The sequence below is a fragment of the Cyanistes caeruleus genome, chromosome 1, assembly GCF_971803275.1.
Source record: "Cyanistes caeruleus chromosome 1, bCyaCae1.hap1.1, whole genome shotgun sequence".
Classification (NCBI taxonomy): Eukaryota; Metazoa; Chordata; class Aves; order Passeriformes; family Paridae; genus Cyanistes; species Cyanistes caeruleus.
In genome coordinates, this window is record NC_141701.1 from 47,015,286 (window position 1) to 47,031,497 (window position 16,212).

The window sequence follows — 16,212 nt, forward strand, 5'->3', positions numbered from 1 at the left end:
TGACCATAGTCTCATCACGTTCTTAATTTTTAAATAGAACCTTATGTTTAAATGTGATAGGAAGCCAGACTTTCAGCAGTATAAACTGAGGAGACTCCAGTGCTATATCAGTTTATTCCAGCTGAGGATCAGGCAAAAAATGTCACTGAAAATTCAAACAGATGTAGTTTAAGAATATTGATTTGTTTATTTTAATTTTTGTAACTCAGAAAATTTAAAACAAATCCCTTGTGAAAGTACCGAAAATTAAGTGGACAATACTTTTGTTATGTTTTTTTGAGCACAGTTACATATTTCTGTAACACATAAGACAAAATAAGCTACAAAAATTCTCCATGGAAGAGAATTTATAGGAGTTGCAGCTTTTCTTTCTCTTGCAGTATTTTCTTTCTCTTTTTGTTGTTGTTTAGGATTTTGGTTTTTGTTCGTAATAATTTGTTTCAGTCATTTTAATTACCAGGAGCTTTATTAGGAGATGTGATTGGGCTTGGTGGCCCTACCTTGGTATTATTTTGTCATTTGGGTATTCTATCACACAGTTGTATGTGTATGTTCTTTAGCCAAATCCTTTCTTTCCAATTAGTGGACTGATTTTCTGACCAGCAGAGCATAAGACAGAGAAATTGAACTGACTGATCTGTAGCCAGTAACTCGATTTTTTTACCTGGCGAGGTATGTAGTTTCTCTCTCATATGCATAGAGTTGACTCCTATTGAACTTGGTTGTACCATGTGATCAATACCCTCAGCCCAAGGTCTCACTCCCTTCCTTTGAGGACCTCCACTCTCTCCAGGTGAGGATGAAATTAATCTGCCAGACAGATCAGTATTACTGGGTGGTGTAAGCTCTAAGGTCCCAGGGAGGCATCCCAGTGTCTGGATTCTGAAAGTTATGCTCCACAACAGCTTCTGTAGTCCTCAGACAAAGCTTTTGGGACAGAGAAGAAATAGCTACACATGGTTCAACTGGTCAGAATGGCTCATGTGAATGAGATAACAATTTAACTTATACTTCCATGCTAAGCACAGAGGAGTTTTGTGGTTCCTGTGCAGTGCTAGTAAGGTGTGCCCCCTTTAATCTGTTTACTTAGGCTTAGGAGGATAACTAGAGTTTGGCCTGATTTCTAACACTGAGGTTTTTCTGTCTTAGTAAATGTACACAAATCTTCCACTTACAAGAAGTTAGTTATGTTCTGTGGGAAAAAATATAGCAAGCTTTGGATAATCTGCTGTTTTTCCTATCTGTAGTAGCACATGGGATATATCATACATTGTTCTCACACTCATATGACACATGTTTTCAGACCCACAGCACTTCTCACAGTAAAGTTATATGCAATAACATACAAAAAGTGGCTGGGGAAAATGGATATGATATGATATGATATGATATGATATGATATGATATGATATGATATGATATGATATGATTTGATTTGAATATGCCTTACTGTTTAGAGAACTTCATTGCCCATCAGGTTTAGATTGTTCATGGACTCAGAAAGCCAGTTTCATTTAAGTGCATCACTATCCATTAGCATTTAAGTGCCAGGTATAGGGTTAGAAAGATGGCAAACTTGAACACAGGCTCATGGGCTTCTCTGGCTGAACAGATGGAAAATGGGTAAACAATTCACTTCAGAGTGAGTCATAAAGTCAGCATATACACAGGGTAAGCAGGGAAAGCAAAAGGAAATGACAGATGAAGAAGACATACAGTCATAACCTGGACACGCTGTCTTAAAGCAATATAAATTGAAGAGAGAAATATTCCAAGACTGGGAGAGGAAGAATAGAAAAAATTTAGTGTGATGTAACTGTACAGATGCTAACAGAGATATTTAAACTGAGCTGTTTGAAGGTTGGAAGCCATTTGCACTTAAGTGAAGATAGCATGCTGATGCTTATACTGGACTAGAAATTGGTCTTACATGGCAGTTGTTGTCCTTTCATTGATTTCCTTGACCTGTCTCTTCATATCTCATATGTCATTCATATGTCATTCATAAGACAGAAGTCATCAATTTGTCCACAGTCATCAATGCTGTGGAAAGGAGGAAGGAAAAGAGCAAACTCATCAAAAATCTCAAGTGGCAATCTGTGGAATTTGTTCTCTGCTCAAGTTGCTGTTCTCAAGTGTAATGCTAACTTCTCTCTGATTCCCTGGTCATTAGCACATTTATCAGTTCAAAGGTTCACGTGGAGGCAGTTAATAATGCTCTTGTGGTCCCCAGCAGCCACATGTCCTTACACCAGCTTATACCAGCAATTTTGGTAGGAAGTTCGATGTCATAGGAGGCCTCTGCACAAAGGCTGTGTAGTAAAAAGAAAGATTCAAGGTAAGAGTTCCCTAGAAGGATGAATGAGTACAGTTACCAATGTGTTGGGTAAACTATTCCTATTAATAGATAAACTTTTCCATTTTCAGGTCCAGTTTTGTAAATTCCCCATTCTATTTTTAAAAGGTTTATGAGACACATAAATACTTTGTACAGTTTTCCTGATAAATCTGCAAGGTTTATTTTGAAAGTAACTTCTACTGTTTCTAATATTATCCCTATTCATTTCCAGGAATACCTTCCAAAATAAAGAGTAACTCAAAGTACTTTCTTCATATACTAGTTTTTGTAAAATAGACCTGTATTTTTTTTAATATTATGGAAATAAAGAACAGGCCACGTAGCTATTTATTCTACAGTTTAGCAAAGGAAAGATTAATGGAAATGGAAGACCAGATGGGAAATTTTTTGTTCATAGACCTTTTTATCAAAGTTGTTGCTGATGATTTAAATGCATTTTTTAAAACATGAAGAATTAAAATTAACAGTCAAAAAAATATTGAAAAGTGCAATATACAACTTGAAGACTATAATACTCCTGATAATTGCAAAATTGAAGTGAATCTATTAGCTTAGTTTTCCTTAAATTTTGCAATATTCCATCTTCTAGGTCCTACAACAAAGAAATCAAGAAAACCAGGTCATATTCCTTAAAGAATCACACAAAAGTGCTTTCCAAATCTTGAAATCAGGCTGATAACACAGGGTGAAAATGTACTGGAAAGGCATGACAGCATGAATTAACCTGATGCAATCCTATGAATTAATCTTTGGAGTTGTCACTGTGTGGTAGGATTAACTGATTTCAGTATCTCAAGTAGCAGATTTCCCCAAAGCTATGTTATTGAAATCTTTGTCTATGGAGTGCCAGAAAGAATAAGATTTTTGTCTTGAAATAAGCAGCATCTTTTTTGTTCATAAAGAGAAAAAAAAAATAGGGGATAAAGTACCACCTCAGCAACAAGGCTGTGTGTGTTTCTGTGCACTTTCATAGTGACACATTAATGGATCTGCTCTGGTGCTTTCCTGATTAAAACTCCTTGTGCATGCAGGAGAAGACTGGAAGTTTGCTGAATTAATTTAGAAATGCCTCTCAGATCTGTCACTATTTCTCTTTTTAATCAAAAGACAGTTTGAATAGCGATAATACATTGGACTCAATATCCACCTCATAATGTCCTAGCATTTTGCATGTACACTTTGGCTAAGTACATAAGCAGTAATCAATCTGAGACATGCAGGAGGTTTTCTCTGTGGCTGTTCAAGTGTTTCAACATGAGATGAGCAGTGCCACTCTCAAGAAGTAAGCCCAGTTACTCAACCCTAAGTGCTGTGAAGGAGCCAGAGGGCATCAAACCAAGAAGCAGACAAGGATTCCTTTTGGACTGAAGGATATTCCTAGGTGGTATAGCCTGCTGGATTAGGAATGATTGATACTCCCAGGCAGGATATGGGCAAGCCCAGGCATCCCAGGGTGTATCACTCTTGTTGGATATGTACAAGCTGATGACACAAGCTGTTAGTAGATGCAGCATGCTTGGAAAGTATCACATTTTTATGTATGTTATGTATCATGAATTTGCATTGCACACCCTGAAAAAGGTCAGGTTCACCATGTCCTTGAAATGGGTTGATGAAGCACACATACATGAACCCCATGACAGGCCCAGGATTTCCTGATGGTTTGTGGCTGCAGAACATCTGTAAATCCTGGGCAAATAGTGAGACTTCCCAGATTCTCACTGGGTGAGAGAACACACACAGGGCAAAGGGAAGGAGCCATGACACAAGATTTAGGCTACTTTTCAGGCAGGAGAGGGGGGCCGGAATGGCTGTACCAGACATCTTCTTATAAAGTACTTTTCTGTATCAAAGACTGCATTGCAGTTTAGTGATGCCTAAGCTAGCTGTGTCAGTAGTAGCACAACACAGGCTGTCTAGATTTGCAAATACTGCAGCCTGACAGAAGTCAATCTGTAGAGCAAACTCTGCTGAGGATCTAAAGTCTACATACACTGTACCCATTTCATGTTGAGGTAGTTTTAATTCAGATTAGCTCACTTTCAATCCCAGTTGGCAGCAGCAGTCCACTGAGTCTGCTCCTGTTCTTTGAGGTTAGTTCAAAGTGGATACAGTTTGCATGGTACAGGATCCTTCACAGTAAGAAAAGAGCACCATAACGGAGGGGACAATCAGGAGATTTGCTTCAGCTGTGTGCTCCTCATCCAGACTAGAGCACTAAAGTAGCTGTCCTAGAGAGGTCAGCAGCAGCTGATTTAGCCAGCCAAGCAGTTGGATTTGCTGGTCTATGCAGATATCCATGCTGGCACAGCAGAACTGATGGTGATGTCTGAGCTTGATAGCTCAATTCACTCCACGGCACAGTGCAGGATTTAGCCAAGATCAAGAATGATTTCAGCAACGTGAACAGTCCAAAGATTGGGAAAGAGAAAAATTTTAGATCTGCTCTCTTACTGTGTGCTGGTATTGAAGCTTGATGACAAAAACAGATACGCAAAAATCTTAGGCTGCTGGTTTCAAAAGTATTCTTTATCTTGGTGTCATCATTTTGAGTTACAAGGCAAAAGAATGTAAGGAAGCCAAACTGAGAAGTTATTTTTAAAGATTTTGGCACAAAAGGCTTGCCCAGGCCCACATAGGTGGTCACAGGCAGAAACATACACAGTCATCTGAGAGGCAATGATCCAGGATTTTAAAATCATGCAGAGAGAACTAAAGAGAACTAAAGAGTAAAGAGGATTTATACCTTTAGTAAAATAGAAATAGAATTTGCTGTTCATGGTAGTCAGGTTTATTACTGTTGTTGTCTGGGTAAAATCAGGGTTCAAAATTTGTAACTGAAACTGCTGAAGGTTGCTCCACTTTACATTTTAAATTGCCTTTTTTTTTCATACTTTGGATAAAGTAATTTATTTCTAGAAAAATACAGAAACCAATTTACATTTAAAAAATATTTAAATAACTAAATATTAATGGAAACAAATGTCCAAGGAAAGAAGACAATGCAGATACAGCTGAAATCAATAATAATATACTAAGATCTCCACCATTTGCAAAGCTTCAGGAAAAAAAGTAAGTTACAATCAGGGAATAAATGTTACGGACCTTCATCAATGATCTTTGTACAGGTGACATTGAAGGCAAAAGCACTGACATTATTGACATATGGCCATATGGGAAATGGCAAAAGCTATTGCAGAAACATATTTGTCAATGCAATGTCTTCTGAGATACACAGATGCAGTTGTGTGGCACACCCTGCAGTAAAGAGCTCTGGAGTCTGGAAGATGGCAGGCAAATTTAACAACAGCTTTTTGAGATGGGGACAGAATCCCATGTCAGAGTTCACTCAAGTTACAAAACACACATTGATCATCTTGTCTGCTGAAATTTTTTTATGCATTTCCATACACAGCAAGCAAATTTATATTGCTCTCTGATCACATTTCTAAGTGGGTATTTGTTTGCTTATTGCTGTTTTTTAAAGCAGATAGAAATTAATGTCATCTTTGCATAAAAAATTGTAGAGGTTTAGATCACAATCTCTGAAGTAATGTTTTGTCTAACCCAAAATTTGTACTACTTCTTTTAATCATCCATATATAGATGCGCTTGAAGTGTTCTGGCTCAGGTAAGGTTTTTCTGTGACTTACACAGAATGGTTGGATCAGCTTTTAAATGCAATAATTTTACTTGTTCGTGCAATTCATCTTAGGTAGCCTTCACATTTGAACAAAACAACATGACTCAGGACATTTGAAATAATGGTTGTGACGAAATACTAGGTGAGAAGAATGCAGCTGCTGCCCTGCAGATGAATTCTGCCAAACAGCTAACAAATCCCAACCAGTCTGAGTATCTTGCAATCTCAAATATTCTGCCAAGACTAAAGAATAGGGGAGATGTGCTGCCCTAAAACACAGGATTCCCTTGATAGTAACAGGCATTGAGTTTGCAGGGCCTCTGGACTGAGGCTTGCCAGGTTTGCTGTCTTTAAACTTTTCTTGACCTCCCTCAATTTTGCTTTACATTTCTTATCTCTAATAGCAGCTTTTCTAATTGAAATGAGAATTAGTTTGGTTGTAATATGGAGATGCAGACCAGTGAAAAAAGAGTCAGAGGTAAAAATATGTTAGCAAACGTATAAAACAGAATTACTCAGATCCTTGAAGAAGAAAGGAGAAAAGGAAGAAGGAGAGGAAAAAGAAGAAGAATAGGAAGAAGAGGAAGAAGAAGAGCAAAAAGAAGAGGAAGAAGAAGTAGCCATGAATATGATAGCCCCTGCAATGACCAATTCCAGATGCTACACAAATGCTACAGCTCACCATAATGTCCCAAACCAGCACCACTGGAATGAAACCACCAATTCGGGGCCTAGCCTAGCAGGGGAAAGGTGAGGATAACATCCAGAAAAGGAATAATAACTAGGAAGTGTATGTAAGTTTTAACTGTAATGTTATTAATACAGATTTTTTTTTTCTCTGTATAGACTTTTCTCTTTTTTTGTTATAATTACATCTGCTCTAGTAATGATTTTTATATTAGACGGTTTAGATTCAGTTACAATAATTATAAATTCTGGGTCTTATATATATATATATATATATGAGGTGTGTGTCCTCTTTGCCCATAAACAAGTGTAACAATAGGCAGAGGTCTGCATCAAAAAACATTGTTTCTACATGCTTTCTGGGATAAACATTCAAAGGATAACTAAAAAGGAACATATTTTATATACGTATTTCTGTATTCAGCTGATCTGACAAATTATTGTACCTAAATATGAAACCAGAGAAGTCACTGGAGACCATGTGCAAATGAAAATAGGTGCAATTTCAGATTTTGTGAGGATATTAAGAAAAACACTTTAAATTTTTTCCACTGACACCCAAGATAAATACAGACCCAAAAAAAACTATGTTGCTTTTGTCTTGTTTTTTGTTGTTCATCCAGAGAATCTGGGGGTTTTTTGGTCATAAAATTTAATATTTGGGCTGATTAATGTGAAAAGTTTGGCATGTTAATCACAATGGATTGAATAAACACAGGGATTTTCCAAGGGTGAGATAGGGGCTGTGTACAGATCAGTAATATTTTTCCTCTTTCAGTGGACAATCATCACTGTACAACTGGATCAGAACAAGGATGACTCTCAACTATGCAATCTGCCGAGTTTATTCGGAATTTTTAAGTTTAAGAAAAAATCTGAGTGATCATCTAGGATTGTGTGATCTCGGTAATTAAGGTTCACACCAGGCCATGCATTTTGAGATGAGCTGGTGCTATTAGCAGCTTTCATCTGCTTGCCTCCTGTTTGTTTTACTGTATGCACAGATGCACTGATGAACATTGCCTCAGGAAAAAGATCTGCAGAAACCCCTTCACTTGCAGATTTGTAGAATAAACTATTTGGATCTCAGCACAAGTATTTTCTCTCAATGCACACGCATAATTTTCTCGTGAATGGGATTTATGTGTGCACATCAAAAGAGGAAAATCCCTAAGGGCTCAGTTTAAACCAACAATAGCAAAGAAATTCAGGAATCTCTTACCAGAGCATGCCCTGCTTTGCCTAATTTATATCACGAAGACTTTGAATGAAATCTGTGGCAGCCAGGCAAAACAGGACATGAATTTGCTTTATGGCTGTTCATTTTTAAAGGCTTAAAATTAAGCCCTTAAGAACTTACTGGCTTCCTGATGAGAGAGCAGCAGCCATGGGAGATAGTGTTGGTGATAGCTGGATGCTTACAAGGTGAAGGGATGGTCACCCCCAGCACAGGTTTGGGTGGCAGCACCGTTTGTGTACTCAAACAGTATTTCTTAACAGGTTGTTCCTAGATATGAAGGGAAGAGGCTGTGAAATACAAAAGTGGTGCTATGCAGGTGGCATGTGCTGTAGTGATGGTGATGAGGCTAGGGCTGGGGTGAGGGTTCTTTGGATTTGGACCATTTCAGTGCTAATATTTATTACTGTAGAGTCCTGATCCCTAGGTCCAAACCAGAGGCTGAGTTGTGTGGGTCCCCCACCATGGGGGCTGGCTTCTCAGCATGCTGCTGGAGCAGGGGCCCATTTCAAATAATACTAGTACAACTACTCCTAACAATAACAACAGAACAATAACAATTAAAAACAACAACAAAATGTAATTTTCTGTAATTACATAAAATTGTACCCTGATATAATTAGCATGTGTTCCAATACAATTAATTCTATTCGGCTAAATAGTAATAACAATAGCAGTAACAACAGTAATGATGATAATAATAGAGATAGTAATGATAACAATGATAACGATGATAACGATGATAACGATGATAATGATGATGATGATGATAATAATAATAATGATTAATAATAATAATAATAATAATAATAATAATAATAATAATAATAATAATAATAATAATAATAATAATAATAATAATAATATGCCAAAGACTCCCTTCCCGCCCCAAAAAGAACCTTTAAAGAGCAATAGCAGCCAGAGCCCCATGAGCACAAGGTGCGGCGGGAGGGAGGGAGGTGCCGGCCCCGCGCCCCGCCCCGGCCCCGCGCAGCCCCGGGCGCGGAGCGGTGCGGGGCGAGCTGCGCGGGCGGGCGCGGAGCGCAGCGGGCCGGAGGCGGAGCGCTGCGATGTGCAGGATGTCGTTCAAGGTGAGCCGGGCGCCGAGAGGAGCGGGGGGGATGCGCCTTGGGGTTCCCGCTTTGCGCTTGTCATGCCGGCAGCCCGTGGAGCGCTCTGTTGTGTCCGTGAATTGATTTATTTTTTTAGGAAAAGCGAGGGTAGTGTAGGGCGGGAGGAAAGGAAACAGGAATGTCCTTCCCGGGCTTTGGGGTGCCCCGGGAGTGCTGCGGTGGCAGCTGATGGAGCGGGCGCTTTTCACAGCTGACAGCCCCCAAAGGGTGCGTGCCTTGTCTTACATAAACTGCGAGCCTCCGTGGAGCTCTACGCTGGCTCTGGGGTGGCCGGGCTCCGTGCTGTGGGTTTTGGTGCAGTCAGGAGCCTCCTCCTCACTTTTACGACCATCTCTGCTGGTTCTGGTTGTGTAATAGTTAGGAGGCAGTCTTTATCCGTGCTCTTCCTCTCAGGCTGTGGTGGTCACTGAAGCCAGACTGGTTCGTTCCCTTTGCCAGCTGTGATTCCTGTCACTTTTTGTACTTCTTCCATCCAAACCACGCAAGAGCAATCATTTCAGAAGATTGCCTTAAAGAAGTTTTTAATCTAAGGGCAGGATTAATAAGATTTTTTGGCAAAGATGGAAGCAAGCAGCATTTTACTAATGATGTTAGCAGATAATATTTATGATGGATGTTCATCTCTGTTGTGCACTTTTCTGGATGCTGTGCTTGCCCTTCTCTTATTGATCAGCAGCTCAGTGCCAGTCCTCTGCCATATTGCTTGTGTTGCATTTTTTGATTTGATGGATTATTCCCTGTACTTGTCAGGGTGTCTCCCTCCTGGAATCTTGGTGCTTCAGTGGCACCGTCTCAGTTCAGTGGTGGCGCAGCAGGTGGTTCCCACCTGCAGTTAAAGCCCCCCTGTGGCAGGCAGCAGAGAACCTTTGCTCAATCTTACTCTTGGTGGTGAAATCATACAATGCCTTGGGTTGGGTTAAAGATCATCATGTTCCAGCCCCCTGCTGGAACACCTTCTACTACACCAGGTTGCTCAAAGCCCCATCCAGCATGACCATGGACACTTCTGGGGATGGGGCATCCACAACTTCTCTGGGCAACCCGTTTCAGTGCCTCACCACCTTCACTGTAAAGATTGTCTTCCTAATATTCACTCTAAACCTACCCCCTTTCAGTTCAAAGCCATTTGTCCTTGTCCTATCACTACATGCACTTGTACAAAGTCCCTCTCCATCTCTCTTGTGGGTCCCATTTAGCCACTGGAAGGCTGCTCTCAGGTCTCCTTGGAGCCTTCTCCAGACTGAACAACCTCAATTCCCTCAGCCTGTCTTCATAGGAGCGGTTCTCTAGCCCTCTGATCATCTTCATGGCCCTCTTCTGGATTTGCTCCAGCAGGTCCACATCCTTATGTTGGAGGCCCCAGAGCTGAACACAGTACTCCAGGTGTGGTCTTACCAGAGCAGAATTGAGGGAGAGGATCTCTTTCCTCAACCTGCTGGTCTGGATTCCTTTGATGTAGCCCAGGATACACTTGGCTTTCTGGACAGCAATCTCTGTGGTCATCCCCTTTTTGGTCCTGTGTTGGTCTCACACCTAGTTTCTTTTTTTCCTTAGTTTTTCTGTCCCTTCATTCTGTCTCTGTGAGTTTTTTCCCACCTTCATTACTCACAAGCATCCACCCTAACAGCCCCATGTTCCTGATGATGCCAGCTTCTTCTTGCTTTCTTACCCCTTTTTCGGCCTCCTTGTTTGTTTAACTTGTTCTTCAGGTCTTACTTTCTGTTCTGTCCCTAGCAGCTCCTTTTCTGTGCCCTATTTCTCACAATGTATTCCCTCAAGTATTCCTGTCCAAAGTAGCTCACTGCTTTCCCCTCCCTCTGAAGAGCTGCAGACCATACCTCCCTCTCTCTGTTTTCTCTCCCTTTTCTGTGACATTTGTTTGGCATTTTCTCTTCCTCTTGGAAGATCATGAACGTAACTTGGATTTTCACTACCTGTTTGCCACTGGCTGTTCACATTTCCCATCTTATTATCCTACTTACCCATGGCATAGCATTTATCTTTCTTTCTCACACAAGTATCCTCTATTCTACCACATTTTGCCTGACTAAACAACATTTATGTATTGAACCACCTTTCCTTTTTATCAGGAAGGATAAAAAGGATTTTATTTTTATCATGTAGGATATATTGCTATCTAATGAAGAACTCTGCTCCTAAGTTGCACTAGCCTTTTCCGTCATGTTTGATCCTGATTTCCAGTTCTTAAAACTTTTTACTCAGTTCCTCCTTCCCATTAGGACTGGTTTGGAAACTAAGAAATAAAAGATAGTTTTCTTGTATTTTGCCAGAACAAGGAAAAAGCTAGTGGGCAGACTTGCATTTTCTTTCTCCATTCTTTTCTTTCTCTTTGTCCATTGCCTCTTTCATCTGCAAGATCTCTGTTCCCACTCTTCCTCCTCCTCAGCGGTCACCCCACTGTCACCTGCCCTTTCCCTGCAAGCAACAAGTCAAAGATAAGACAGGGAGCAGGAGCTGGTGGTCACAGAATTTAAATTATACTTTCCCCCTCAATATTCCTGAAATGACACAAATAAATTAGCACAATTCATTATTTTCTGCATCCCTGCAGAGAAATGATTTTGTCAGATTTATAATATATATTTTCCTCTATGCCATTTTTGAAAAAGTGTTTTTTCTAATGTCAATACAGCATAAATATAATGCCAGCTTTTCATCTTTGGTCTCTCATAAAAGCACACAAACAATCAAAATCATTAGCATACCCAGATTTAAAAAAAAAACTTTAGGGAACTTGATGAAGTGAAAGAACTTCTCTCCTGAAGGTTGCTCATGCTGGCACAAGTGACATAATGAAACAAGCAATTTTCATGAAAGCTATTAGCTAATAATTTTCAAATGTTTATTACATTCTGTTCCCAGACTGTCAGTGCTGAGGATCAGTTGTTTACTTTGAGGATGCTTTGGGAGCAAACTAGCTTTATGGCAAGAATTACATAAAAATTTTGTCCAATTAATCTCCTGAAATTGAACACTACCTCTCCCTGGGAAGTATCTGATGAGGCAAGAGTTCAAAACCAAAAACAGCAGTCACATCCTGCAGCTATAAACCCATTTATTGCTCAAAAATAAGTCCATTAATTGGATTATTAACCCCAAAGTGCTGTCTTACATTTTGCCTACCAGTGATGTCAGTATTGCAGATGAAATTAAGAGCACAGACATATAGATCCAGAGATATATAAACTGCCACATGGTACACAATGAGGCTGTTCATGTAAGGTGCCCAGATCATCTGAATGATTTTGCACTTTCATTCACCTTAGCAGGTAAAATAGCTCAGATTTGCATCTGATTTTTTAATCTAATTGCTGGATGTTTGATGGTCTGAGTGTGCTGTACACTCTGCTTTTATACAAGGAATCCCAAGCAATGTAGGGGCACAAGAGGAAGTAAAAGTGCTTAATAAGAGTCAAATGGGGAAAAAACTTGGTTTTGTGTCCTTTGTGCACTGAAGAGTTCTTCCATTCCTTGGGTCTGATCCAAAGTATAAGGACAACTCTGCTGGAGTGCTACTGTAGGACTTACAGGGGAGAAAAAAAAGGTAGGAACTTATGACTCATAAGGCCAAAGACTTTGAACTTCTACTTTCACTCCAGGGTCACACTGGACTTTTAGTTCTTTTTTCTTCTCACTGGTGAACTGGTGAAAGCAGGTAAGGACTTCCTGAATATGGATTCCAGTTCCTGCCTACCTGACCAGTGAAAGTGGTGATGTATAATGAGCCATAATAAAATTCAGTCTGCTACTGTGCCCATGTAGTGAAAACTGGGGTGAATGAAATAAATCTTTCCCTTTATGGATGTATTGCCTTACCTCTAAAACTTTAAGGGATAGTTTGAGATAGTGAAAGGTAAAGAATTTGATTGTCCACAATCAAAATTAGACCTTACCATTCTATAAGTCTAGACATAATTCTTTTGCAATAGCTTTCCAGTGAATATCATAACAAAGCCAAAAAGACAATATTTCTAACTGCCAGCTCTATAAATAAGTATCTATCTAATAAATCAGAGCAGAAAGGGCAACATGAGCCTCTGTGTGTTCTGGTCAATGGTTTGCTTTTACACAAAACTTAGTGGTCCTAAGGATAGGAAGGCCACTAAGCAAGGTGTTAGGAAGACTGTGTTGCCAGCAAGGAGGGTATAAACTGCTGTCTATACTTTAATCAACATTATCTACAGATCCTCCAGGGAAATGCAATAGCTGTGAAAAGAAGATCAGAATCTAGCTTACTGTGCTTGCTAAAATTTTCAGACTCCTATCCCTGTGTGTGCTGGTACAAGAAATACCACAATCAATTTATAGGAAGAAACTTATAATTTATTTAATGGTTGGAACATCTCTCATGTAAAACAGCTGCCAATTTTCCAACCTATTAATATTAAAAATGCAACCCATGGAAAGTGCTCAGTGTGACAGACCTGAGATAGATTCAGATTCATGATTCTTGTGTCTGCTGGTTTCTGCAAAGTTTATTGTCTTCATGTCAGTGAAGGAAGCAATTTAAACTGTGCTGTGTATGTGCATTTTAATTATAAAGCATAAAACTATTGAATCCTGATTCCCTGCCACATTACATGTGTGCATTGACATTTAAACAAGAAGTGCCCATGTCATTTCTGAAGCTGAATGATTGACTTTTATAATCTGAAACCCAAGAGAATGTCCTGCAGCAAGATATGTAAGCAGGATGCTTCAGTCTGACTGTGGCCAGCCCCAGCACAGAAGCAGACAATGCAGACATCACTCAGCATGTTGTTTTCTGTGATGTTTTCCTGTGGATCTGGCCTAGCATCATCATTTCTCATTACAGAGCAATCTAAGAGACATAGGCTGCCGTGGACACAAAGAAGACTTGAAATAATATAAGGAAGCACAGGAAGACTGGTCTCTTTAATTGCAAAAATAAATGAAATTAGCTTCCTTTCCATGCTCTGGGTTTGAAAGAGCAGCACACTAAGCTGAAACTTGCCTGGCTTGAATGCAATGTGTATGCAATGTGTATCCTTGGCCAATGTATTTTCCAAAGTGATTTACTTCTGCTTTCTTTTTTTTTTCCCTTTTCCTTTTTTCCACCAGAAAGAAACACCACTTGCCAATGCTGCATTTTGGGCTGCAAGAAAAGGAAACCTGGCTCTCCTCCAGCTGCTGCTGAACAGTGGGCGAGTAGATGTGGACTGCAAAGACAGCGTATGCACACAATGCACCTACAGCCACAGCACTCATTTTGCATCACTTTCCATAGCCCACCATGCAGAGGGTGTAGTTGGGATCTAACATGAAACATATGAATGTCTTATGGTACTTCAGGATGATTTAAAACCTTCTCCTGTCATTTGAAACATACGATGAAATAGCATGATGATTTACATCGGTGGCAAGGGGTTAAGAATTTGCCAGCACTCAAAAATGTGTCTTACACAGTTATTTGTGGTGCTGACATTAAAAACACAGATCCTAGCACCTCGGGCTTCTCTTTGCAAAGAAATGTCATTGTAGTAATAGATCACAGTGAAGAGCTGGCTCAATTGAGCCCAGGTAGCAATGATCCTGTCAGCTAGCAGACCTTCTCATAATTAGAGCAACTGTTGGCCTCCTAAATTCTTCCTCCTCCACCCAGTCTCTAGACTGGGCATCAACAGGAAGGCACAAGATTGCCAAGCAAGAGGAGCCCAGACACATGACAGATTTCATGGGAATTTCCTTACTGTAATTTACCTGGGTTGAAATTAGTTTTGAGATTAGAAATGGGTTGATAACACAGATAATGAATAGGTCTTTCTATTCTGCCTACAACAGATGGTGAGATACTTGATTGTGCTAAGCTGTGTCAAAGAGCAAGAGGAAAAGGAGGTTGAGAAGTTCCAGGTTTCTTTTATTTGGCATTGGGACTGACTGACACAGAGTCATGTGGTGTTGGCAAGGATTGATGCTACTTCCAACCTGAAACATGAACTTGCCACAGCTTCTCTCACTTTGAATACCTTCAAAGTGTAAGAGATTTTCTAAGCCCATTGACTTTATCCTGTCTTTTCATTTTCATTTCATTTTTGCCCTGTAGGGAAGTATTTGTCCTACAGTACTTAAGCAGCTGGTGTTATGACTTTCCTTCTGACAAGGGAGGGAAGGTTATTCAAATGGAGGCTTGAAGTAAACAGGACAGAGATCAATGTGAAAAAAATAAAGTCACTACTTCAAGTTTTTATAAAAAGAAGGCTAACTTTGGACAAGAACTTTCACACTGCACTGCATTAATAATTGTATTAGACATATACATTTTCTAGACTAAATGATTTTTGTACAATTAAGACTGCATGTTTCTTTCTTGTAATATCACCTATTCCTTCTTTGAATTGAGCTGCTGTGTGTGAAGGGTTTTGAAGGATGTGTTTCATCCTTATGCATGTGGTTTCTGCATATTGTCCATACACTGCATACATATAAATCCTACTTCCTTCACTGGAAGTGACCTTATAGTGTACTGAGGGAGTTCAACACAGATTTTTGTACAGAAAGTTCTCTCTTATAATGTGAAGAGTCACTGAGTGAGTTTGCTCTCATTATTTGGATAGGGAATTACTGTTCAAATCACCCAGCCCCTTCTCCTGACTATGACTCAGAATTCTAAGTGACTCAGCTGAGTCACTCAGCTCCTGTGTCTGAGGTTATTCTTCTGGAAATGATGCAAAGAACTTCGGTATTTTCTGATTAAAAAGAGAGGATAAAAAAGCTGTTTAGGAACAAAACCCATTATTTTTGTACTTGTTGCACTAATTTTGGGACAATAAGGTATCAGAAGCTCCCTCCAGATTTTTGGCAGAGATGCTGTCTCATCCAGACAGCCTGATTCATTGCAGTAGGTGTCTGTTGAAGGTACTGACTTGTTTTTCCTTACTCCCAGCTTGGCACAACAGCTCTGATGGTAGCCTCTTACTATGGCCACATAGATTGTGTACGGGAATTGGTGTTGCAAGGAGCAGATATCAATCTGCAGAGAGAGGTAGGATTCAAACAGGGCTTGATTAAGTGACTGTTGGTTTGTTATAAATAATAAGAGTGTTGTCTGCTGCTTGTTGCCAATTGTTTCTTTGTCACTTGCTGTATAGTGTACTTATAACACATATAAATG

At 39.7% G+C, this 16,212-nt stretch overlaps 1 protein-coding gene across 3 annotated transcripts in view; it reads left to right on the forward strand.

The window, feature by feature from the left end:
- Positions 1 to 8,911: 8,911 nt before the first annotated feature.
- The window catches only part of ANKRD29 (ankyrin repeat domain 29), a 30,240-nt gene continuing 22,939 nt past the window's right edge, over positions 8,912 to 16,212 (forward strand). Inside the window, exons 1-3 of one of the 3 annotated variants that reach the window (XM_023921241.2) lie at positions 8,912 to 9,017; positions 14,163 to 14,273; positions 15,985 to 16,083. In XM_023921241.2, coding sequence (XP_023777009.1) covers positions 8,997 to 9,017; positions 14,163 to 14,273; positions 15,985 to 16,083 — 231 coding nt within the window. In that variant the 5' untranslated portion in view covers positions 8,912 to 8,996. Of the gene's footprint in view, positions 9,018 to 14,162; positions 14,274 to 15,011; positions 15,077 to 15,984; positions 16,084 to 16,212 lie in introns of those variants that run through there. The other 2 variants (XM_023921242.2, XM_023921243.2) reach the window with 2 other exon arrangements.